General features: G+C 43.3%; 2 protein-coding genes across 23 annotated transcripts in view; one reads left to right on the top strand and one right to left on the bottom strand.

Annotated features, from left to right (window-relative positions):
• Hiw (MYC binding protein highwire) overlaps nt 1-27,332 on the top strand; it is a 525,671-nt gene that overhangs the window by 24,433 nt on the left and 473,906 nt on the right. The gene's annotated exons all lie outside the window — the stretch shown is intronic.
• The window catches only part of LOC143212420 (uncharacterized), a 240,721-nt gene that overhangs the window by 9,839 nt on the left and 203,550 nt on the right, over nt 1-27,332 (bottom strand). For 2 of the 8 annotated variants that reach the window (XM_076431242.1, XM_076431244.1), the window contains one exon: nt 1,676-2,470. In XM_076431242.1, coding sequence (XP_076287357.1) covers nt 1,676-1,843 — 168 coding nt within the window. In that variant the 5' untranslated portion in view covers nt 1,844-2,470. Of the gene's footprint in view, nt 1-1,675; nt 10,655-27,332 lie in introns of those variants that run through there. The other 6 variants (XM_076431246.1, XM_076431243.1, XM_076431247.1 and 3 more) reach the window with 6 other exon arrangements.

Genomic DNA, 27,332 nt, shown 5'->3' with positions numbered 1-27,332 from the left:
CGAATCGATCTCTTTCTGTTCTTCTGCATTCTCAAGCATCGTCCTCGGACCAATCGATCCGCTCAACGGTTCCTCAAGAACCCTATCGGATGCAGATCACTTTTTCACGCGGCCGCATGGGTTTTCAATTACTCGATTTACCGATCACTGTTTAATCTGCGTGGTTCTGCGCTTCGCATCGAGTCGATTGCAATGGAAATGTGTCCTCGATCATGCATTCAGCCGCCTGTCATCCAGCTAGTCATTGAGATGTTTATTCTTGGTGATTATTAACAAGGTAAACTCTGGATCGCTGCCGAGTATATCTGTTCAATATTCGTCCGGCTTGCTTTATGTTTTGCAATCCGAGAAATCGTCTTCCAAAGGTTGTGTCATTGGTGGAGCATAGGTACGTGCACACGAGTTCCCAGGATGTGGGAACACTAGGTAGCTAGAGAAAGGTTGGGGAATTGGGAGGAGAACGCGGTGAACGATGTTCACGTGACCGCGATCCGTCAAGGGTGGCTTCCATTTTTCTCGACGCATAGTATTTTTCCTGGGGCGGGGCTGTTGTACCTGTGCCAGTCCGGTGTAATAAATATCCGAGAACAGGACGTAGGGAGTTGTGTCAGGTGGTGGGAGGTGTAGCGGGGCAGAGAGGCGGACAGGCGGCCTAGCACCTTACCTACCTGCCAGACGATGTCTGGCCTACGATTTGCGTAAACACGCTCTAATTTATGGAGGCTTTGCCCTTTCCCCTCTACCGCTCCCTTCGGCCGGTATATCTCGACGGTGCGAGTCGCTCTCGCACCGCCTTCGCAATTTACGCGGGAACCCCTCTGCTCTCGCGCTGCTGGCGAGATTAAGCTTCTCCCTAGTCTTCCGCTTTTATTTTGACAACCTCTACTTGCGGCTCTCTATTTCTTCGCGCACGTCCGGCCGCAGTTAATCGGCGGGATGATGGAACGGCCCGATTGGACAGGCAGGCCCGCACGAGACACGATCATTCTTTCCGACGCGACGGTTACCCCAGCGCGGTGGTTTGGTTATCCTGGTTAGAAATCGTGATGGTACCGGTGGTACGTGGTCCGACCGCGGACTGGATTCCGCTCTCTTTCCCTCTCGTTATCTTTCCCCGATAATTCGGAGATGGAAGAGCGCCCGGCGTGGAACAAAGGAGAGCTCCGGGCCGGACCCTGGTGTCGCATTGTCCGCGATTTTTCGGAAGATAGGGACGACGGGCCGCGGTTTCTCAATGAATTCGTGGGAAAGAAGGGGAGCGAGAGGGACGTGCCAGGCGAGAGAATAGCTCGCCGGACGGATCCTGCAGGAGGGAAACAGCCGAGGGAGAGATTCGAGACGGCGATTGGCCCGAGGAGGATGGCTCTCCTGGGCCACCGGCAAGAAATGAAATCGACGAAATGAAAGGAACCGAGTTAAACGCGATGGGCTATTTCGCGCTCGACCAACCAGGCTACAAGATCCTCTGGGCCCGGAGGGCGCAGGATGTACGATGAGATTTAGAACGGCCTACCTCCATGGTTAAACTAACCCCTATAAATTCCTTCTTTTCGGACACGCTTTATTTGTTTCGTTGCTGCCCCGAGACCGCGGCTTAGCTCGCCTCCGAAACGATCGAGGCGTCGGATAAAAGCGTTTCATTTCGTTAGTTACGTTTATGGGACGTGGAACATACCTCTCCCTCGTTTTTACAGTCGCAGGTCAGCCGGCCATGATGGTCGCAGTTGCACGGCGGATAGTCGCACCTGTTCGTCGAGTTGGTTAGGACACCCTTCAGCAGGCTGCTCGAGAATAGTCCAAGGATCACGCTTCCCAGCACGAACTCCCGCCAGGCTGCTCCCATTTTGCGCCTCGCTCTCGTTTGCCACCCTCTTTCTTCTTCTTCTTCTTCTTCTTCCTCCTCGAGAGTTCCTTTCTGTTACGTACCCCCTATCCCCGTGTCACATTCACACCAAGTCGATGTTCGCACCAGCTGATTCGACGCCGAGCCGACCGGGACCACGTTGTCCCGGCATGTCTGCGGCTTGCATCCCCAGCGAATCCGATATCACACTGTGCTCGAAAACCCCACCACGCGTGATCCTCTATGCGTCGAAACACGATTCCGCGCACCGATTCCTTCACCTGGCGCACTTCGCTGAAAGAGAACAGGTCGTCTCGTCGTGAACCGTGTCGCGGGACACGTCGTCGCACACAGTACACTATGTGATCCTGTCGGTCATATTGCCATCAGGATCACCACACTTTCACGGTCGAACTTCCGAATATGCACACCCGGTCGTCATCCGAGCCGAGTTCGCGAGCAAAACCTCCTCCTCTTCCTCCTCGTCCCCACTACGACGCCATCCTCGTTATTTCACGGCGTTCGTGTCGGAGCATCCAATCACGTCCATAGTGTGTCTCGCGGCGGCGTTCAACATCCCGGCCACCCTCGCCGGATTTCTATTTCCTCGCTCCGACGCCGGACCAGCTGGAACAACGACAGAAAAATGGTCAGATTCCTCGAACCACTCCCGGCACCCTCGCTCCCCCGAAAAGCAGATTCTAACGATTCCTTTTTCTGTATTCCCCGGGCTTTCTCCTTTTTCTCGCGCGCGCTCCTCCTCGGCCCGAGGAGATTTTTCGTCGACCCGGGCCCGGTTTGATAAATCGACCCGCTACGGCCCGACGTCGTTATCGTTCCGTAATGTATCTCCTCCATACGTAATCGCGAATGTAGCCGCCTCTCTCTCTCTCTCTCGCTCTCTTACCCTTCTTTCTTTCTTTTTATTTCTCTCGTCCCGAACCCACCCTTAACTTTCCTCACGGTTTTTCGATTTTTATTCGACGAGGCGCCACGGCGACGTTCTATCGCTACCCGCGACTGTGAATCACTGGCCCGATGGAAAATCCTCGTGATCTCGTTGCGACGACAACCCTGTAATCTCGCGCGACAATAGCGCTCCTTCTGCTCTGTGTACCCTCGCATGACTAATTATGAACGTCTCGCTACGTTCCGCCGTTATCGGAAACGTTGTCGCGCCGCGGCTTTATCGGAACCAGGACAACCGACGATCGTTCCATTCGCTACTATTTTCCGAGATTCCCGCTCGAATTACCACATTCATTTCTTATGAATTGTCGGAATCGTCGTTATAAATTGTACACGGGGCGGCAGAGTCTTCGTACTTTATTTGCACACCGAGTTTCGGAAATATTTATCGAAACGTTACTCTCAGAGAGTTATTAGTAAGCTGCGGATTTTATTCACTTAATGGGAAAAATAGGCTTCAACGGCTATCAATAGATCTTTCGCAACTTCATAAAACTACCGATGAGAAAAATAAATTCCTATTTGGTTCCTACGATTTGCAATTAATGCAAACGATTTTTATTTTGCATGAAGATCCGCAATGAAGAATCAAGACCGATTCATAGTATCTGCACAGACACGGAACTGTTTCGCCGCAGTATAATAATTCTTTGTCTAGTTTCCGATATGCGTCGCGTATATCAAAATTTATTTTTATTTCAATTTATGAAAACATTCGTATATACTGAACGTACACGAAGTGTATGCACTGTGGTGTTTCAAGTCGTGGCACACTATTTAGAGAGTTGATAACTATCTTCTGCTAAATTATTTTTGTTCTAAACGTCAAAATGGTGTCTATGTTAAACGTAAGGTACAAAGGATAGAAGTTCTATCAACATCTCATTCTCGAAGATCTTCCCAGGCTATACACGTATAAGTATCCCCACTTGCAGAGATTGTGTCACAAAAATGGATTCCCCGCGATAAACGCGCAATGCGTAAACATCGGTACAGCTATTCCCATTGAGACGTTCGAGGAGTCAGTCATCGATCTCGGGGAGAGTATTGAATAACCGGTGGGTGAAATGTTAAGTGTTGGAGGCGGCGAGGAGCCAAGAGAGGACCCGACCCTTTCAAAAACTAATCGGCGGGAAGTAATTTTCTGGGGTCTCCACGCCATTCGTTCGAAAGGTTTCAGTCCTTTTCGATCACTTAGTCGAAGTGACCATTCATGGCTTCGGTTAATTCGCCGCGGTGCACGTTACACGGTTCGCTGAAAGGTGGGGACAAGGGATGGTTTTATCGAATCCGCCCGCGAACGATCTGCATTCGAAACCGCGCGCGCGTTCTTTCGAGGCGGAACACGGTTTCTTTGTGTTCCCAGGCGTCCGATACAATTCGTGAAGTTAAACACTTGGTCTCCCGAGGGAGTTCCACGGTTCCCGATCACGCTGGCACACCGCCCGAGGCGATATCACGTCGTTCGATTCCTCGGAGAACGCGGACGCCCTTCGACGAACACCCGACGCTTTTCAAAGTCGACGGTATGCGTGCGTTAAAACGCGAGCCAGCCTCCGGCTCTCATTTAATTGCTATCGCCCGACCGTTGCGTAATTAGAAAGATCAAACTGTCATGGATTCGCGACCAGTGCCTCTCCAGTGACCCCGTTCCGGTTAGGGTTCTCGCCGGGGAGTTGCAACGAAATTTGATTCCGAATTAACGCGAGACCGCCAGACTAATCGAAACTTTCAGGTTTGTAGCTCGTCAAAAATTTCGCGAGACTAATTATGAGCACTACTGGATGGCGAACCGTGGACAGTTTTAGAGGATACGCGGAGAGCTCGAGGGATTACGCGAGTTGAATCCCATTAATTATGCTAGGGATTGGACGCCTAAATAGGTACAGGTGTTTGGTGAAAGATCAAGAACCTAAGTGGTTAGCAAAATCTCCGCGGCTACACTTTCGTTGAATTTCTTCCAAGAAGAGTGAATAGTTTGTTTGGTTGTTCACTGACACTCGCGCCGAAGTTCCACATTGACTCGTTAACTTTGAGATCGAAGCTACGGTTCCGTAAAATAACAAAAGGGCGCGCGCGTCATCGACAGCGGAACCGCAGCGGTATCGCCTCGGCAGCCCCTTTCTTTGACACCCTTGTGAAGCGCGCTCCGTTCATTAAACCGCAATTTCGCGGCATTCTTGGCGGTGGGTCGCGCGAACGCACGTGTCGTCGACGTTTTTGCAGCCGCCGTCGCGTGTCCGACAATGCGGTCGCCTTTAAATATTGCAGTGTTTAACCAACGCGACGCGCGTCACAGTAAAAAAAGGCGCTGCCACCGGTTCTTTGCCGCAGCGACGCCGAGGCCAGCATCGATTTACAAGCGCCGCTTTTAGACAACGCATTTTCCTCAACTCCCGGAAAATCCCATCGAACGCGGAGGAAAACGGTTCTTTACTCTTGTCCCCTAAACGAACGGCTCATAACGCACCGTAGTTCGCAATAACTGTCCACTATGCATCTGATCGTGGACTACGCATCTTCATGCAAAATTAATTGTTCTATAAATTTATATACACTTCAGATTTTATCGTATTTCAGTTGGTTGTTTGAACAAATCTTTTCGTTTGGTTATTCGATATTCAAAATTCTTAAATGAGCTGCATAAAGCAATGAATATGGAATACGAACAATAAGATTTTTCTAGCGCACAGTCTCCAATTTTGGGAAGAAGGGAACATCTTTCATTACTACAATAACGAAATTATTTGTTCGCTACTCAAAGAATTAAATACATGGAGATGATGTTGCGAACGAGACATTTGTCCTGACGGAGTTCACCATCAGAAGACATAACAGCGAATGTACGCGTACTTCCGCAAAGGCTGAAGTGTAAATTCGAACTCGTCAGGGTGTTCACCTCGACAGAAAGATCTGATTTGCCCGAAATGCAGATCCGCAGTCTGATCGTGATGGACAACCATTATGTCGGCCGGTACACGTTGGGTCTCTTTCGAGAAACGGATTATAATTCCGTGGAGCGCGTTAGTTGGTCGGGACGAAACGGGGCAGGAAGCTGGAGAATGCCGAGGATGATTCGACGGGACGAACGACAAAGGAACGTCCCCGACGAGACGCCGCCCGCCGTTTTTAATGAATCGAGTTTCCTTTCGGCGAGACGAACGGGATCGTCGAGGAGAAAAAGCGCGTCGATGCTCGTGAAAGGAGCGACGACGCGAATGAAAGTCCGCCCAATTCGAGGGACCCGGGGGGCCGGGAAGAGGATTTTTCGTCGCGCTCTTAATTCCTTCCGGTCCTTTCTCCCCTGCAACCCCCCTCGGATCCCTTCCCGAGGGAGTCTAACTTCAGGGCCCTGTCGCTTTCGGCGATATCAAAAAAGAGAACGAGAGACGACGGGAACGGTGACCCGTTGATTAATCTAACGAGCGGCGCGCGAGCCAGTCGCGATTGTGTCGCTTCGACGAATTAAAAGACTTTAACGCGTCATTACGCCGGCCGACAAGATCTTCGTTAGCCCCTGTCACCGGCGCTAATGCACGTAATTATGTTTACGCGTCGAGCCGCGCCGGAAACCTGTCGGACGGGACACGCGGACGCAAGACGTAAATTTCCATTCCTTCTAGAGTCTATTCCTTCAACGAGATTCATCAATTCTCGCAGCCAGGGAAAAGTTTCGATCTAGCTTTTCTGAAGACACTTATTTGTTGATGTGATCTACCTGTGCATCTATTTTCACTGTCTACTAAGATTCGTCGCTGAGTTCCGCCAGTCGAATCCATGATCTCTACCGTCTAATAAAATCCTGAAAAGTGTTCTTGCTGCCAGAAGAGTGAATTTAAGCAACAGAGGGAACTTGCCCTCAACATTTTGTATAAGCCGATCTCCTGGAGTACTCCTTGAAGGGCTCGACTAAATCTGTACCCGACGCCAACAACGATCAACTCAATTCGATCAGTCGAATCCGAACGAATCGGACACGAAAAGTCTCTGAGAATTCGCGAATCGATATCCTCGATATTACTTAGGGTTGTTTCCTTAGGTTCGTTCTACGTCCGATAAGTCTTAATCCTGAATCGGAAAGACTTGAAGCAACCGGTTCGGGAAAACAACGCGGGAGAAAATCGCCGATTTCAGGAAATCGGTAGGGGTGGTTCTGTTTTCCGAATCGATGGGCTTCCTCGCATGTTCCGCGCTGGCTGGGGGGTCTCGATTTTTCCCCGGGCCGATCAACACATCGAGCACAAACGCAGCCGAGCGTGAGCGATTAATTGGCCACCGGCGCGCATCGGCATTGGTTTCTGAGCAACACACAGCCGGAACAACTGACGAACAAACGAACCGTGACGTGGGGTAGGGGTGGAACGGGTGACAACTACGTACATACCGTAACGAGGAAACTGGAGCCCGAATCAGTGGACGGTACAATCGCGACTCAGGAAAAAAAAGAAAGAAAGCGGCGACGCGCGGCGTACAAGACAGAGAAGAAACGTGGAACAGAGGAAACATACCCGAATTATTCGACCATGTCTCTGCCAGCGATCGGATTGATTAAACATTTCGTAACGGTTGATTTGCATCCGCTTAATGATATTCATATATTCGGATTCGCAGTCGCGGCCGATATTCCGCGATTCTCTCCGGCGACACAGGACAACGAGCAGACGCGCGGGCAAATCGCTTCCTATTACGTGACTCCCGGCTCTCCTCGCACCAAGTCTTGTCGAACACTTTGTCCTCCGGTGTACACGCGACGCACGCCTAACTCCTTTCGACTTTACCGATCCCATTTGCAAAGTTAATCCTTCCGCGAACGGTCCCCGGAAATCGGTATAATCCTCGGGTCTAGATTTATAGGATTTTTAAACGAACCGGCCTGTGATAAATTCGTAAACACAGGCGGCCGCTGCGTAATGAGTTTACGTAACGCTTTCCATAATTACGCTACTAATTATGGTACATGAATTGCATAATTTTCGGATTGCTTTGACACGCGAGCACATCGCCAATTAGAAATATCGATGAAAAGCAAAAAAGGGTTCAGGATAGGAATGCAGTCGGGCTTAGAACCGATTTTAATTGAAATATTTAAAATACAATAGATCAAGTATCTACACACCGTTTTGCAATAACTTTCGAATTTCTCTTTCTCGAGGAAAAGCTCATGGTTATTCGTGCGAGAACTATCTTGCATCTCGCTCTCGGTCTTTTCATATTGAGATAAACATTTTGCCCCGATATCTACGGTAGACTAAACAGGTTTGGCGCGTTGGTGCCACTCGAGAATCTTCTCTTACGCTGCGGAAGGTTCGAACGGTTCCAAGACCTTGCCACCCTCTCGACGCCACCCACCCGCTTCGTCTTTATTTCGCGAGTTCTTATCTCGGTGCCGTAGTTACTGCCGCGACTTCTGCGAACGGAGAGCAATTGTAATTTCCAGACAGCAATAAGGGTAAACGGGAGAGGTTCGATCGAACGTAAAGGGGTGAAAGTTCTCCGCGCGGGGGATTAAGATCGGATATCTGGGACCCGGCCCGTTAGCTCGCGGGACAACGCTTAATCCCGCAATCACGGCCGAGCTTTTGTTTCCGATACATTGGAGGCCGGTTAATCGTTTCGAGAAAAAGCCCTATCGAGAGGTTCCTGCTTGAGTCGATTCCTCCGGGGGAGAACGATAGGGCGGGAGAAGACGTCGTCCTGGTTCTATCGTTTTGAAGGGGCTGACGGGGGATCCTGAATTATGTATAGAAACGACCTCCCGAGTCTGTGACCCGTTCCGAAAAATGGGATTTTGAGACCCTTTCCTCGGGATCGTAATAAGAAAGTGTTGCCGCCGTTACTCGGAAAAAGCTTCCCTCCGGATGTCGGATCCTCTCATTGTCATCCGTCGTATCGAGATAAGACGTTCGTCGACGGATCGAATTAACGTCGCACTGTGGACGACGAGTTCAAACTGAACAACACGTCGTTTTTAATTGAGTCGTTTCTAGATAAGATCGAACGAAGCTTGACAGAGATGCTATCACGATGTGTGTGATAAATCGTCGGTGTCGAAGATCTTGGCTATCTACGATATAATTCTCTCAGAGAATTAGTTCATCCGGCCTACTTTCCTGGCTGCGAAAGACAGCTCCGTCATTATCTGAGCAGTGTTATCGCTGGATGACAATGACACTGAAACCAGCCTAAAGTCTATCGTTGAAACGTACGATCGATTCACGGTCCGATCCCGATGAACACGCTTCCCGGCTGATTCAGTCGTCCCCAGCGTATTAGTCCGCGATAAGCGGCTGGCAACGATTATATTGTCCCGGTATATCTACTCTAATTGCGGATCGTTCGAATCGCGTCCCCGACGGACAACGATTTTTCACTCGGTCCAATGTTTCTCCAAAATCCGAGGAAAAATACCGGAAGCGGACCGTGCTCGATCGACCAGGGTCGCGAAATCACGTTCTCGCACGAACGATTGCGCGCGATCGTCAATTTAACGGGCTGTCGCTTCTCAACGAGCCTGAACGTTGGGAAAGGACGAACGCGTGGGAGAAAGAGAGAAGTCGTAAGAACATCGATGCGGAAGACGATTCTCAATGGACGAATTGGAGGATAAACAGAGGCTCGACGCGGCATCGAAAACCGATGTCGGATGCCGAGACCTGCAGCTGCGGGAGAAAAATTGTTGGCAGAGCAGGTCCGGGGGATCGACAGCTGCGGAGCCGGTCGACGCATCTGTTGCGAACGATTTACGGCGCGTCGACGTTCCCGTTTGCTGGTGTGTTGCTTTGCAAACGGAATGATCGCGGCGAGGACGTCATCGAGTAACGTGACGCAAGACGAAACACCGAGAGAAGAAGGGGGCGAACCGGGCGAAGGTGCAGCTAATTTAATTGACGCTTCTTCAGCGGGCAGGTTGCTCGAGGACGAGCCTCTGTCCGGCTGACAGCGCGGCACGCACGCGGACAGCCGCCTGTGCACGCAGCTCTACGTGCCACGTGGGAAATCATGCGTTACACCGAATACTATCCTACACCGATCAACCGGACGGGGTATCACGGTGTCACGAGCGATCCCCGGCTCGTTTTCGCGACGTCGGTGGTCCCAGATAACAAGCCTCGTTCACTGAGATCGTGGCTCTCTCGCGTGCACACCCACTGTTTGCGTCAGCGACGGAACAGATCCGTCGGCATTCCGCGAACGAATCGCAGCCGCGATGCTTATGCAACGAGATCCTCTCGAGGATCTTCCATGGCCCGTCGATCGAAGGTCAGGCGTTCTCCAGCGGACGACATCCTGGTGCAGGGACGTTCAACTGTGCTTCCAACTCCAGTTCGACAATTGCTACATTTAGCAATCGCGACTACGCCCTAACGCCAGCGAGTGTCCAACACTTGCTGTCGTTAGAACGCTCATCGTCTACCAAGCAATTTTTCGAGTCACAAAGTCACGAGCTGAACGTGCCTGCTTCTAGCAGTAGAACGTTGGCTGGAACGCTTGTGTGACCTTTGGATCGCGTGATCCACCGGTGAACTTTTCGCCTCTACCGATCTCTACCAATTATTTGTTCCACTATCTCGAATCCTTGAGGGAGGTTTCCTTATTTTTATTGTTTTACAGGTTGGTTCTAGCAACCGAACACTCGGGTCCCGATAAGATCGTGCGCAGCGGGTCTGGGATAATGGATAGATCACTTTTGATGTACGATGACGATGAGATTTACCTCCGTGTTACGATCGAATGTACTCGCGACGCGACGCTGACGACGCGCGAACAGCAACTGGCCGCCTTTCGAATTCGCGGCTGGTTTGCACCTCGACGTTGGTTATCGCGCGACACGAGTGCCCCCTCCTCGCTACTACGCTTCCCCACCCTTTCACCGTTTCTCTCCTTCTCTTTCTGATTCGTCGGAGGAATAGTTCTCGTTCTCCCTCTCTCTCGCTCCCCACCGGGACAAGTGGACTACCCTCCCTCGCGTGCTTTTCAGTCGGTCTTTTGCCGCCAGCCGATGCACACCGGGTCTCTGCGATCTGGCGGGACGAAAGTGTCCAACTTCTCTTGGCAGTTTTGTCGAGATTTACCATTGTTGATATAGATAGATAATGTTTCTTATGTAAAATACTAGTCGTTCCGCGTTTCGATTTGACACAGTTTTATTAGCTGATTGTTTTATTAGTTGTGAACGTCGAGAACGTAATACATAGAAATGCTCATCCGTCTTCGCTTCAATTTGACATAATTTTCTTGGATACGGAATGTATAGGATACAAGATAAAGGAAATATAAACTGTTGAGTCAACTGTTGTATAATACTCGTTTGGAGTCAGCAATAATGTAGAGAACAATCATTTGCTTATCACGTTCGTCTGCCTTTCCTTGTTTAATTTCTTTATCAAAATGTTTTATGAAATGCACAACACCTCTTCGATAAAATATTGAAAGACTTTAGCAGAGGACAGCCATAGAATCTCGAAATATTATGCGTGTGTACCATGACATCAGATAAAAATGTGTACAAAATTGAATTAACTAATTTTAATTTACGAGATCGTGGACGTGTTAATAACGGTGTGATGACTGCGGATTTTTATGCAAAATAAAAATTGATTGCATGAATTATCCAGCAAGAGAAGTCAAGTAGAAATTCCTTTTTCCTTTTAATGACTTTAATCATGCATAAAATCTGCATTCTAGTGATAACTATTAAAAATTATAAAACCTCGGTCGAGAAAACGAGTTTAACCATTTCTGAAAGTCTTTTATCTAATCAGTATCGCGAAACTCGTCGAAATTATCACGTAAGGTGTTTGACTCACTAGATACTCAGACAGTGAGTTCTCATATCTCTTAGTTGCGATAAGAGCATATAAACTGATGATAAATGGATCTAAAATTGTGAAGGATCTATCATGGAATAATTTAGTACGCATTAGTGTCAATCTTGAAGCTTTCTTATAATAATTTTATGCTTCTTCAAAATTTAACATGTTGACTATTCATACAATTCTACTAAATAATACGTAAACGTTATATGTATATCTGGTGATAAACCTTGCGATTTTTACTCGAGTTATATACTGTCACCTGCGAATATTTATTGCAAAATACGAGCAAAAGATAATGTATAAAAAAAATCACACTCCATCAGAAAACTTAAAAGAGCACACTCGATTTCTATATTCTGATGTTTGACAGAGTTGGTCCAATGTTTTGAATGTTCCCAACAATATATTTGAACAAATCCGCATACTTTGAAAAAATGCATCTGGTCAAATTACTGAAGAAACACATATAGGACGCGTGACTTGACGTTTGACAGAATTGGTCCAATACTTTTAATATTACCAAGAATCTATTCGAACAAATCCGCATTGAAAAAAAATGTATCTGGTTAGATCGCTGAAAAAACACGCACATGCAACACGTCATTCGTTCCGTTCTCTTGTTCTTTCCCATCAAACACCGTTCCTTTGTCAAGCACAAATGTTGCACTTTAATTAGCGGGAGGTCAAGAAATTTTTATTCGGCGTTTAATCGCGTGCATTGAGTCGTCTATGCACCTTCGAGTCACGCCAGTCGGATTTGCACCTCTTCGGGCTCTCTGTTAATCTTTCTCTCTCTAGGCTCGCTGTGGCGTACCGCGGCAGGTCTCTCGCATGAAATATCCGCGCGTAAACGCGGGTCACGTATCGAGCTATGCCAACAATGTTTCGCGAGCCGCGCAAACTTCTGTGGCTACGCGCGTATGCAACTCCGTTGTTGGGAACAACGCACGAGACCGCGTCCGCGATACGTTTTCCCCGGCCGCAAACGCTACGCGATCGGAGTTGATCGAATTAGCGGGCTGCGTTTAATGGGCTGTCGTATGAACCGGGACGAGACCTCGGAACCTCACCTTCTCCACCTCTCCTCTACTCTTGTTTGCGAATAAACACCGGTCAGTCTCGAAAAGCCTGTCGAGAACTTGAAGGGAAAGAGACAGCTTCTACTTTTCAAGGAAGAAGTATCGTTTTCATATTCTTGTGGATCTTAAACTGGTTTGCAGATGCATTCAAGTCCTGTTTCACGATTTGGACGTTTCATATGATCAATATTTCTGGCATTATTTGGACAGCATGCAGCACTTGTTCGGAAGTAGCTATGCAAACCAAAAATTTTCTGCATCGACATCTTGTTACAACAAACAAGAGCCACTTGCAAATTCGTTTTCCACTTGAATAATTCCAGTCGGTTGCAAGTAATGTATCAATGTTTTTCAATTCTTTCAATTAACTTCCACCGTTGTTTGAGAATAAACACCGGCCAGTCTCGAAACGTCTGTCGAGAACTTGAAGGGAAAGAGACAGCTTCTACTTTTCAAGGAAGAAGTATCGTTTTCATATTCTTGTGGATCTTAAACTGGTTTGCAGATACATTCAAGTCCTGTTTCACGACTTGGCCGTTTCATATGATCAATATTTCTGGCATTATTTGGACAGCATGCAGCACTTGTTCGGAAGTAGCTATGCAAACCAAAAATTTTCTGCATCGACATCTTGTTACAACAAACAAGAGCCACTTGCAAATTCGTTTTCCACTTGAATAATTCCAGTCGGTTGCAAGTAATGTATCAATGTTTTTCAATTCTTTCAATTTCCCTTCCACCGTTGTTTGAGAATAAACACCGGCCAGTCTCGAAACGTCTGTCGAGAACTTGAAGGGAAAGAGACAGCTTTTACTTTTCAAGGAAGGAGTATCGTTTTCATATTCTTCTGGATCTTAAACTGGTTTGCAGATGTATTCAATTTCTGTTTTACTACGTGGACATTTAATATGTTCAATATTTCTTGCATTATTTGGGCAACATGCAGCACTTGTCCAGAAGTAGCTATGCAAAATAAAAATTTTCTGCATCAACGTCTTGTTACAATAATCAAGAGCCGCTTGCAAATTCATTTTCCTCTTGAATAGTTCAAGTCGGTCGCAATCGATGCTCTTAATTCTTTTAATCTCCCTTCCACCCTTGTTTAAGAAGAAACACCGGCCAGTCTCGAAAGGCCTGTCGAGAACTTGAAGGGAAAGAGACAACTTTTACTTTTCAAGGAAGGAGTACCGTTCATCATATTCTTGTGGATCCTAAACTGGTTTGCAGATGCATTCAAGTTCTGCTTTCTGGCATTATTTGGGCAACATGCTGCACTTGTTTGGAAGTAACTATGCAAAATAAAAATTTTCTGCATCGACATCTTGTTACAACAAACAAGAGCAACTTGCAAATTCGTTTTCCTCTTGAATAGTTCCAGTCGATCTACTCTTTCAATTTGCAGCTACAATGCAATCTTCTAGAATTCATACCTATAACGAACTAATTAATTTTGAAACCCTGTCAGTTATTATAAAATATTATAAAATAGGAATATTATATTGACATTTTATACATTGCTTGCGTATGTAAATTTATAACAAAATTGTACAGAGGAAGGAGACCAGTCATCAATTCTACTCCTCTTAAAGAACTGGCTTGTGTTAATCGGCTAAATTTTTGAAAAACAAATCTAAAGATGCCTATTTCAAACTGGATTTTCGAACTGTATTTTCCTACGTTCGTTGTAAATAGATCGCGGATTTTTATAGTAAACAAAAAATTTCTAAGTCGATTGTAAAAAACGGAAGGTAGATGAAAATGTATTTCTTACTTTCAATAGGTTTAACATAAGTCGGAAATAAAGTAGAAATATTCTTGAACCCATCTAATGTTTTTCTATTTTTGCCATAATTCCATTAAGTGTCTGACCTTACGTCAGAAACAATAATTTTGATATAATGTCCATTAGCAATAATTAATCCTTCTGCAGGTACGACTACGTTGTACATTTTCTATTTACGACGTTCAGTATTTGAACAATTGATTCAGCAATCGATGCTTTTATATATATTTTTGTAGTACATTGTTACTTTCTATTCTTTGTAATATTTTTATACCGTTATTCATGTTATCATTCCAGTATTTTTATAAAATTCATGTACAAACAGTAAAAAATATCGACGAAAATATCGCCATTGGTATCAGATACCCCTCGACTCATGAAAAATTTATACATGTGAGAAAAATAACAGTTTCGTTAATGATTATTCCGACGACGCTGACTCCAATAAAAAATAGCTAGACAAAAGCAAAATCTTTCGGCAAGACCCGGCGAGTCTTCGACTGCTAGAGTTAAAAATACTTCTTCCATTGTGTATCCATGGTATCGAAACGTCTAACGTTACAGACGAATGTTATTTCAGTGAAATAGTAGTCTAGACAGGAGCTTGCCTCAGTATTTTGGTCTCGCGAAAGTTCAGCTCTCTGATTTCATCGATCAAATCGTTCCCTTTCCAACTCTCGCATTCCCGGCGCCGCAGTCGTGGTTTCTTATCAGCTGCGAACGATGAGCCGCGATAATTCTGTCAAATCTTGTATCATTCGCGACGACGACGGCGTTGCTATTTTAAGCAATCGATCAACGTAGAAAAATTTTATTTCTTTAGCTTCGGTGCGGTGACACATTTCGGTCGCGTCTCGTATTAAAATAGTTTCTCCCCTATCACCTGTAGCACGCGTTCAGTTCATTGAATTGGCTCAGATTCATCAGCTATTCAGTTATGGAAGATCAAACGTCGCGACTTGCGAGCCAACTGATTTCATTCAGTTGGCAACGTAGAATCAGAGAAGCTCTAGTGACTGGTTTGGAAATTTCGATATCGGAAGTCGAGATAAAATCGAGGTCGTTGTTAAATGGCCACTCTAATTGGGTTAACGCTTGGCATTACTGGCAACACGCTGCTCCTGATCTTTCAATGCCAAACAATCGAGTGCTCGCACTCGAGAAGGGAAAAAGAGATATCTTTTTCCCGTGGCCGACCGTGAAACTTTAATTTTTGGCGAAATCAGAGAAGGGACGGCCGACAGAGGGACCGGTAATCGATGTAAATCCGGGCTTTTTTCGAATTTCCTTTCAATTCGCGAACACGGCGCGTGATTACGCGAACGGGCATCAAAATAATCCGCTTTTCTATAATGGCGATCACTATTTCTACCCTGTTCGAGTCACCTAATCCTCGGTTCCCAGTCTGGACCATAGTCGTTAGCGAAAGGCATCGAAAAGAGAGGGTGAGAGGAAAGAGTGAGAGAGAAGAGAAAGAAAGGATATAAAAACAGAATAAAACAAAAAGCGTACGCGAACGAGGGTGGATCGAGGGGAAAAAAAGCCGAAGAGGAAAGGAACGGGAAGCCGTCGCCATTTTTCGAAATCCACAATACCCGTTCGTTCGACTCACAACGGGGAAGCATACGTTTGGATTAGCCGGGCACGGGAACCTTCTTCCACCGCCCTCGCCACTTCTTTTGCCTCCGTTTCGATTTTCCACGTTAATTAACCGGTGATTAATTATGGCGAGCTCGCCCGATAAAAAGCTCCCCCTTCGTTGGGAAATCGTGGTATGCTGGTCAGTCAAGAGCCACACGATCATTTACCGTCCCGTTCCACGGCTGTTTTTGAACCTTTTCGATCCGTGTTCGATCCTCGTCCCCGGTGATTTATCGTTCATCCTACCACTGTTACGCTTTTCTTCCACGTTTTGAGCACGCGATATCGATTAATTCGCATTTAGATTCAATCGAATGAAGTCTCTCCAAATATTGACTGTAGATGTGCAACAGATCTTGTTGTTAAGTGTCAACAGTTGCACACGTTGTTGTTCGTCCTGTCTTATGCATTTACAACAACATTGGGCATGTCAAAGTTAAAATAGATGATCGATTAACAGAAGTCAGGAATATCAATATATTATTTTCAATTCCTTACGTTGATTAAAAAAGGGTATATTTGGCTTCTACCTCTTGCAATTGATGCAGACAATTTTTATTTTGCATAAAGATCCGCAGTCTACTCTAATTAGTCAACCCAATAGCTTCGAAAAAGGGTTTTAAACCTTAACCAAGTCCAGAGTTGTGCAGAATTACAATTGAATTACTCTAGCAATTATAATTACTAAGTAATTGAATTACATTGTAATTCAGTTATATTGTGATTTATAATTCAGAGCTTCATTCAATTAAATTACGATGTAATTCGTAATTGCAATTGCGTACAATTATAAAATAATAATAATTGCAATTACAGTACAATTATAAAATACTTTGTAATTAAATTAAAATTAAAAATGAAAGAATGATAAAGTAATATGTAGGTAAGGAGAGAGGTTGAAAAATCCATGTGAAGGTTTCAAACAGAAGGAATTTATTATTTACAAAATAATATTTGAACAGAAATAACTTCTGCGTTACACATTTTTTAAATTTCAACCATAAACATGAAATAGCGTTACGTATTATGAACGAGGACGAGGAATAGAAACTGCGCCCGCAAAATATATCGCACTTCTTCAAAGTGCTGGGCTATAATTTGGAGAGCTGCATTTCAATTACTATATTGTATTTCAAATATATTGTATTTCAATTGTATTGTATTTCAATTGTATTGTATTTCAATTGTATTGTATTTCAATTGTATGGTATTTCAATTACACATCTGATTAAAATACTTAGTAATTGAATTAATTGAAAGGTTTGAATTATGTAATTCAGCTGCGACGTAATTGAATTACTATATAATTGAAATACAATGTAATTCAATTGCGTAATTGAATTACAATATAATTGGATTAGCGCAACTCTGACTAAACCATTGGGGCTGACTCAAATATATGCTGAGAATTGTTTAATGTATTAGATCTTTTAATAAGAGATTAATGTGGCTTAAATCTAGTAAATATTAGTAATATAATTACTCGTAGATTTGAAAGAAATTTTTTACTATCCCACTACGTTTCTATTTACCAATTCGCAGAGATGAATATTAAATTGTATAATTGTATTTTGAAAGTCTACTTAAGGGTTGAATCTCGTGGAGCTTCATGGACGCTGTGCCGAGGATTACAGTGTCATCACAAGTCTTTTTTTGCCAATTCTCAGAGATGAATATTAAATATATTAATTGAATAATTGTATTTTGAAAGTCTACTTAAGAGTTGAACCTTGTGGCGAGGATTAGTGTCACCACAAGTTTCTATTCAATAACTAGGAGAGATGGTTATTAAATATATTAATTGAATAATTGTATTTTTTGAAAGACCACTTAAGGGTTAAACCTTGTGGACCTTCGTCGTCGTTGTAACGAAGATTACAGTGTCGCCACAAGCAGCGCACCTTTCCAATTTACATGGCCAAGAAACGAGTCCAAAATAATCCAAATTTCCATAAACATTCGCTGGCTAATAACCACCAACAACTTCTGCGAGTACCAAACGATTAACCATAAACCACAAAAGCTTGCCCGTCCATAAATCATATATGCACCGTACACAGCGCATCTCGACGGCATCCTAAAGCGCTCGTCACTCACACTCGACGCGTGAGAACTTTGTTCGCTCGCCTACAATATTGTTCACTTTCCCCACCAAGCATAAATTTCATTCTAATTTCATCGTGTGCCGAGGCCCATCCGGCTGCGTAGCAACTTTCGAAATTGTTAGCATTTCACAGCCACGGGCGGGTTTAAGTTCCAGCCGCCGCCTCTCTTCCATTTGCAAAATTTACGCTGGTAAGCGCTAACCGGGCACGCTTCGCGTCACTGTCGCGAAAAATCATGCTCTTTTCTCTCTCTCTCTCTCTCTCTCTCTCTCTCTCTCTCTCTCTCGTATCTCGCGGCGCGACACAAGAATAATTTATACGAGGTTCGGCAATAAAGTTCGTGGACTCGTCGCAGTAAAACTGCGAAGTGTACACCTGCCTCTAAGCTTGAATCGCTTACAAAGCGTACTATAAATTAAGTATTATTTGTGATATTTTGCAACAGTTAGAAAATTGCTAAATTTTCCAAGGTATTTGTTTAATCCTCACTCGCTTCACCTTCTTTTTTCACTTTAACTCGACCAATTATGTTTTGTTCGCGATCGTGCGCTTTAATCAAATGCATTAAATTTCTGCTCGCTTTAATTTATTTTTCATGGAGATCATTACATCTTCTTTGACGTCAATATTAGGTGTACTAATTAATTCGTGGCTCTCAAGGTTAATCAATTGTAACTTCGTTTTGTAAAATTTATTTCAGTTGTTCGCAAATAATGAATAAATTTGAGAAGAGGGGACTACGAATTAATTTATAGATTTCTATTTGAACATACACAAGAATAGAACAAACGAAAACCGCAGCCCATTAATCACAACAAGAATTGGCAAATCTGATTAAGACTTGCCCCACTCTATCTTCCCCTTCCACGACGCCATTCTCCCACGCTTCCGCTGCGGCCCGGTCACGTGACGCGTTCCGTCTCTGTCGTGCATGTGACATAACGTCACGTGACTAATCCGGTACTAGCAGAAAAAGGGAGACTTTTCCCCTCAATTCGTGCTACCTTCTCTCATCTGGCGGGATGATACGTGGCCCCCCTGAAGCCTCGACAGAATCTAACTGTCTGTTATTTCAAACCGAAATTCTCCGTAATCGGTTTTTTTTAAATATTTTTAATCGACCTCGCGGTTATCGGTTGCGAGGCGAATTTCATTGTTGCCAACAATTTAACCACCCTCTGGTCGAGTTTAACGTCGGTGCTGTTGACTTTTGTGGACGCTATCGTACGCGCTTTCGAATTAAACCGTCCCCGGATAGATACTGATCAAATTTTTGCGGACTCTGGTAAACGGCCAACGAATTTTCATGAAATTTCACTTTTTTTATTGAACGTCGTGGATAGGCAGTCGCTTTTTATAGAACGTATTATGCGGATGATAGCTTCGCAGATGGTATACCGTGAGATAAATGAAAATAGCTGCGATGATTAGGTTACGTATTAATTTTATGCAAAAAAGTGTCCTAGAATATATGAATAGTAAGTTATGGCGATTAATAATTTTGTATTAAACGTTTTTTTCACTGGTTTTATCTTCGCCAGATGCAGAGTACAATAGAGCTTTTAGTACAGAATACTTTAATTTTTGTGTTTTATTCACTGTAGCAATAAATGGAATAGTGATTACTTGATAACAATCATTGAAATCATTAATATAGGCGTTTTTATGCGCCACAGCAGAAATAAATAGTTGCTGGAAAGTGAATAAGTAATTAAAAATTTACATATACAATAGCTAGACTGTGGAAGTTTATGCAAATATACATTTTTATCGGAAAATTGAACACACGAAATAAATTTATTGTTCTTGTAGACGCTCTTTAATTGTCCTTATATGTTGAAACAATACTTAAACTGTGTCAAATAGTATTAAAGTCCATATATTATTTAATTTAGAAAATAGTAGCTAAAATAAGTTCGAAAATGTAAATAGAAATATTATACATATATTTAGCAAAACAAGACATGTAGACTTTGGAATGGACCCATGGTCTGTCCGAAGGTCAATGAACTCTTCATCGACACAGAAACCATCGATAAAAAAAAATTAAAACGTATAGATAAAAAGAGAAACTGTATTTCAAGTTTTACAAATGATCAACGTTAATCAGCAACAAAAAGCGGTTGATCAAATAAGTATAAAAATAAAAATGTTATATCGAAACTTTATTACAAGAAACTCAGAATTAGCACAAATCTGATCAAGTTACATGAAATTAGACAATATAAATCAAATCGCAATTATTGCTTCGTGTTATATGGAACAAGAATGATAACATAAATAACAAAAAAAAAAGGTAGATCCAGAGTCTGCCAATCGGGGATTAAAGATCAACGTTCATCGATGCAAAAACCATCAACAAAATGAAAACGTATCGGATAAAAAGCGAAACTGCGTTGCAAGTCTGTTGCAAACAATCATCATTAGCCATCAACACAAACAACTATAATTAGTTCAATCAATTGCCTGTTCAAGGTCATTACAAAATTATCTTCCCCATAATTTCCAGTCGGCTCACCCCTTACTTACCGGCGTCTTCCCGCGAACATGCAAGCGTATGCTCTCGGCCGTTGAGACATAGAGTTAAGCTGGGTATAAAAATGCGCGGAAGTCCTTTGCATAATTCAGAGTCAGTAAAGTGCCCGTAAGTGGTCAATTAATTTTCCTGGGAGCCGGGGGTCACCATCATCGGTCACCAAAGCGCTGATCCCGTATTTCAGATCCGCAGTGGCCCTTTCCAACGTGTTTTCGTCACGTTTCAATCCAGACCCGGGCTATAGCCATTTTTTACTTCTACTTTCACGCTGTATTTCCTCCCTTCATCCGGCCCGTATCGCATTCGCCCCTTTTCTCTATCGGCGTTCGGTCCTCTCCACCCCCGCGTCTCGCTGGCAACCGAAATCTCACGCGAGGGATCGCCGGTCGACTTTTCACCTTCAAGTTTCGCGATCATGCGACCATGAGGCCAGGGATGGGACACCCTCTCGGCAATACCGATTTCGATGATCGATTCGTCAAGATGTCGACGTCCGACCCGTTTATCCGTCGGTTTCCGCAACATTCTGATTTATCTGCGTATGCGCCGGTGATAATAAAACTGTATAACAAACTAATTATGTATAGACTGCGGATTTTTATGCAAAATAAGAATTGTATGAATTAATTGTAAGACACAGGAGTTACGTTGACATCTATTTCTTCTTTTAACCCCTTGCCGTACCTTTCTTTTTGCAGTTACCGTGATTAGAACGTCTTTATCCCGAAAAATGTCGTAGAAGAGAAGAGAAAATTTATAGTTTTTGTATGGCTACATTTATTTTAATGCTTAAATATTGATTACAAACGAATCAGATTTTATTTCATCTAAAATGAAACGCGTAACATTCATATTTGTTAGACCTTGTTGAAAAGCTTCATCACGAGTCTCGCTCGTCAAAATACGGCAAGGGGTTAACAATTCTAATCAGTTGAACGGTATTTTAAAATTCTACAAATATTTTTACTATTATGCATATTCTACGTGCTCCTTTTAATCTCATAAATGTATAAAATCCGCAGTCTAGTTATATGTATACCCCCCGATTGATTTCCCTAATTAGCGAATTGAAAAATTATACATTATACAGGGTGTCCGAAAAATGTACTTCCTTGAAAGGGGTAATTCCTGACGTCATTTGAAATAATTTTGTCCTTTACGAAAATGATCTCCGGCATTTTGTTCAGGAGTTATTAACAATAGACAATTTGTTATTAACAAATTCTGGCTCAGCGACAGGTTCTATTGAACGTGGCGTTGTCATTGGCCAAACAGGAATTGTCCGGTCTCTGATTGGTCTGTGGTTTGTTGCAAATCGGATCGAAATTAACGTTTAAACAAAACATATCTGGAAGAGATATTTTATCGAATGTCTTGGAAACTATTACAGCCATTCAAATATTAATGAATAGACTGCGGATCTTTATGCATTTATAGCTTATGAAAATCTTCAAAAAGGAATAGAATATAAAATTCGACAGAATTTTGTACAATTTTCATTTGTTTTGGATCTAGAAAAACTGTTTCACTTTTGCCAGACTGTCTCACAAACACTTTTTTAAAATTTGTCTACAAAAATTGGAAAATGCATAAACATCCGCAGTCTATTAATGAAATTATAAACTGTAACATAAAGATGACTTGTGCCACAACAATTGAAACCCAAAATAAGCTGAACACCGTGAGAAAATAATTTCGCTCAGCTAGCGCCAAGAGTAATCGAACCAGTGTGTGACCATTCTAGAGGGATGAGTTACCCTCCCGGCGATAAGGTTACCGATTTCGATGATCGATTCGTCAAGACGTCGTCGTCCGACTCGTTTGTCCGTGATGTCGGATTTCCGCAAGGAAACACCGGGCTCTCTCGACTTGCTCACGTGCTTGGCCAGGTAAAATATCGAGGGGGCTCGACGGCCTGCCCGCAGCGAAAATTAATCGTGTCCACGGCTATTTCCGATTTCCAGACCGCCGATCTCTCGCGCACTCGTACAAGCTCGTGAGAAATTGGGTCGATCCCATCGGTAATTATTTCCATTAGTATTTGCCCCGGCTATCTGAACGCCGTCGACATGAAATTGTTAATTAGAGAGATTAATTAGATGTTACGATGGCAAAACTGCCGTTGGTGGACCCCTGCCAGTCGATTTCCATCGAACCTCGATCGTTCGATCAGGGTTAATTTTAATCATGATGACATTTAAAACGGACCTGTTCACGCGTTTCATCATTGTTATCGTGATTAGACTGTTTACGGCGAGATTGCGTGAATAAATTTTCTCTGGTCGACGATCGGTAGACATTTATTTCCTTGATGAACAGCTTCAATAGATTTGGAATTGTAGGAAGATTCTGTGAATGTTAAGTTTAATTGTACATAAAATTGTTACATTCGATTAGTCTGAATCTAAAAGAATACCTTACAATTACTATTATGATAGTAGAAAATACTATTATGACCACTCTCAGAGTAGTACACAGTTCAAAGTTAGAGGATCGGTCAGATTTAGAGTCAACTTATTTGCAAATAAAAACACTATTTATTATTTGGATTGAGGTGGAAATCAAATAAATAGTTTTTGGTCTTCTCTTATATTTTGCATTTTTTTTAAATACAGTGAACACGTGCGCGTTTTTGTCTGATATAGCAACCTAATAAATAATTACTTATTTAAACAGATTTATTTATTTCCCAACACTGTGTGTGGCGCAAAGTGCAACATTTCAAAGGGCTCGATTGAATCATCAGTCCTCAACAATAATCAATTCAAAATATCAGAACCCGTGATTGCGACGTAGTCGTAAACCTAGTATTGAGAAACGCTGTATCTCAAATGGTGTTCAGATATTACCGTGGGTCACGTGGGTATAACAGCACAGAAATGAATGTTCATATCTTGACAAGTGCTTGCGTTACTCGCATACGATCGTGAAAAATTAGTAATTTGTTACTACCAGGGAATTGAATAACGTGAGAGTTCGACGACTCGCTAATGCCTGTATTATGCAACGTTCTTCGAGGACGATCGAAGCGACCCTGTTCCTGTTCTCGACACAGCAAGCCTCAGGTTCCTCTCTGTGTCTTTGAAACGAGTTCAACACGGCCGCTCGTGTTTTCGAGCGAAACCGAGGCCGGGTGATTAATTCCGTGTCACGTTCGCTCGTTAAATCATAGTCCGCAGGCCCTGATCAACAAGTGTTGCTTCTCGAACGCACTGCGCAGAAACACGGCCCGTGAAAAATAAAAACAATCAAGAAAAACGGCTGCATCCACGGCTCTGGCAGGGATTCAACGAGCACTCGCGCTCGATGGCAACTGAATAAGACGGTGACGAGCGACGCTGATAGCGGCTCCTGTCCACCATCCCGATAACCTGAATTACGACCGGCTGGATGTCCTGAATGTATTCATTTGCGCAGCGGAATCCGACTTCGCGCGGGCTGTTCAGCAAATAATGAGGACTCCTACCGTAGTCTCGTCTCCTGCCGATAACGAAGGACAATGTCTCTACACGTACTCTGAACACGTGTTCGAAGTGTCACTTATGTCGTATACAGATTCGATTTCTTACATCAAAGAAACGATACTACATCCAATGATACAACTTTTGTTTTTTAAAGATTTTTAAACGAAACTGTTGCTAGCATATTCGTGACATTTTTCTGATTGGAACGACTCCAAACACGACGCTATTTGGATCATATGCACTCCTTTAATTCACGATATGAGAGCACCTCGATTATCCGAACTAACGTGTTGTATTTACACGTGAAACATGAATTAGGACAGTTCGAATAATCAAGGTTCTGCCAAATCGCCAATCGAACAAGCAAACGTGCTTCAAATTGTGTTATGTTCGGACTCATTGTAATCAGAAAAATGTCACTGTCATAGGGGCATTGAAAACGTTCTACAAATATCGTGGACATCTTTTTCATAAATATCGTGACACTGCTGTAAGTCGAATGACCCTTCATATTGCGGAGTTTTTTTACAAAATGCAAATTCATGCAGATGCTATCGCGTGATACGTCGATACATTTATCCTCCTTGTTCATCTCGATGAATTGACAAGGGAGCCAGAGTATCAGCGGGATCCCTGGAGTGTAATCAAGAAAGAGAGCTGCCGACGTACGGTGGTCTTGCTCGGTGATCGATTCGATCGAGACGACTGTAAAGCCCGAGCAAGAGCTTGACCTGTCAACGCTGTCGAGGAAAGAAGCTCTCGAGGACCGGGTCGCGATGGCAATTGGAGGTTGCTCAACGAGCACCGATCTTCGCGGTGGTCCGCGTTGATCTGCAAGGGCGCCAGCGTGCCGTCGCGACGCGGCGCCGACGCCGACGTCGCCTCGACTGGTTCGGTTTCCCACCACACCAGCCAGCGTGCCCTCCAATCCATCGACGCAAGCTCGATAGGTCCAATAACCCTGGAGCTTCGCGAAGATATTATTGTCCTTCCTCTTGGGCCAACTCGCCTCAGATGGGCCGGCATCTATATCGAGCGTTCCTATTTCCGCTTCCGGATCCATTCTGTCTGTTTCGCTCTCGCAGATGAACTTCCACTGTTTTTCAACAGGGATGATTAGCTCGTTATTTTTTGTTCGATTAGATTTTCCTTTTAGCTCGAGCGGAGAGTGTTCGCTCAGGGTGCGCTAGGTGGAATACTTTTACTGTCCCACGGCAGGTGTTTTGCGTACGATTCTGCGGCAATGTTGTGGCCGATGGGAAGGGAATTTTTTGGAAAGATCACTTAAGGGAATAGCAGAGGCTTTTGTTGGAGGATTTTATTTAGGATGTCATTGGTAGACTGCGGATCTGTATGCAAAATAAACATTTTCTAGCTGAATTGCAACGAGCTGGAGTGAAATAGAAAGTTGTTTTCTTTTGTAATATCTTTAGCCCTCCGAGTGCTGTGCCGGAGTCATTTTTGATCGGGAACATCCAATTTGTCATTGAAGTAATCAAATTGTGGCAATTAAACTAATTGAATAGCTGTTTCATTGAGGATATCGGACAGACTAATGTGTCTACATGAGATATCATCAAAATTAAATTTTTCAAAATTATTTATTAGAGCTGTGAACGGTCCTAAGCATTGCAATTATTATAGCTATGAAAATCGTCCATAGTCCGAGGGTTAATAGTCCTTACTGTTTCCAGTTACACCTACTCATTTCTATCGTAAACACATAAAATCCGCAGTCTAGTCATCAGTGATTGGGCAAGACTGGCTGTTTTGTCATAGGTACGTTTTGGCGCTTTAAAGGAGGAAAAAATATTTTTTTGTAAGCAATGCAATGGTGTCTGTAATTTCATATACGACATTAGGACCTCCAAGGTTACACAAGGTCAGCAATGGCAGAGGTGTTAGTGCGAACACCTTGTAGTTCGTAGAATATGAAGGACAATGTACGGAACGTGTTGGTTGTGATTATATTTTTGTACATCTTTGTGGAATTTGATAACTGGGAAAGTACTTTAATATTATATATTGGGGATGTAATCTGTGGTGATTATGTCAACTTTTTGATGACTTTATAACTTTTCAAACAGCTTAACGCTTTCAGTCGGAGCTATTTTAACCCCTTGCCGTACCTTTCTTTTTACAGTTACAGTGATTAGAACGTCTATATCCCGAAAAATGTCGTAGAAAAAAAGGGAAACTTTATATTTTTAGTGTGGCTATATTTATTTTAATGCTTAACATTCATGTTTGTTAGACTTTGATAAAAACCTCCATCACGAGTCTGGCTCGTCAAAATACGGCAAGGGGTTAACTTGAAAATTAAACATTTCATCCGACTTAGAATCCTTTTTATTTTATGGATATGAAATTGGTATACTACCTAATTCAATACTTAAATGTGTAGTAATTGATTAGATACGACCATATTTAGTAACATAACTTTTTAGTGGTGACTCTGAATCACCCCTCGACTGTTAAGGGTTTGCATTACTTTTCGCATAACTTGGAGAAGTAGTTTTCTCTGATCGACCTGTTTGAAGCGCTCTATGGTAATTATGTTGATATCTAGTTCATTTCTTGAATTTTTAAGTTGTAGAAGTCGGAAGTTAGTTTAATTGAATCATAAATAATAATCGCGCGAATGAGTTACTCGTGCAAATTGAAGCTAGTAGATGTATGTTTGAAATCATGTTATACGCAGAGGCGCTGTTAACCTAAATAACGTTGGAGTAAATAATGATCAAGAAAATGCAGGTAAACAAAGATGAGTTCATAAATCACTATGGCAGCTTGTTAGAAATGTGCGTGTTGCTCTGGTACTACTGAAATGAAATAGTGTTATCAGCGTATCAAAGCATAGACAAATTGTCCAAGCATATGTGAAGAACAAACACAGGAACATATATATATATTAATATTATCTCAATTTATTTACTATATTTTTCTGCTGCACATTCTTGGATATCTTGTCATTACATTTCGCTGCTCTGTAAAAATGTAAACGCATTCAAACATACTTTTTATACACTGTGTCCTTAATGTTACTGGCAAATGTCTTAATGGAAATGGTAAATATTGCACTGAATTTTATAAACT

This window comes from Lasioglossum baleicum, chromosome 9, assembly GCF_051020765.1.
Source record: "Lasioglossum baleicum chromosome 9, iyLasBale1, whole genome shotgun sequence".
Classification (NCBI taxonomy): Eukaryota; Metazoa; Arthropoda; class Insecta; order Hymenoptera; family Halictidae; genus Lasioglossum; species Lasioglossum baleicum.
The sequence above is the reverse complement of the archived record's forward strand: the minus strand, read 5'-3'. Positions and strand labels throughout refer to the sequence as shown.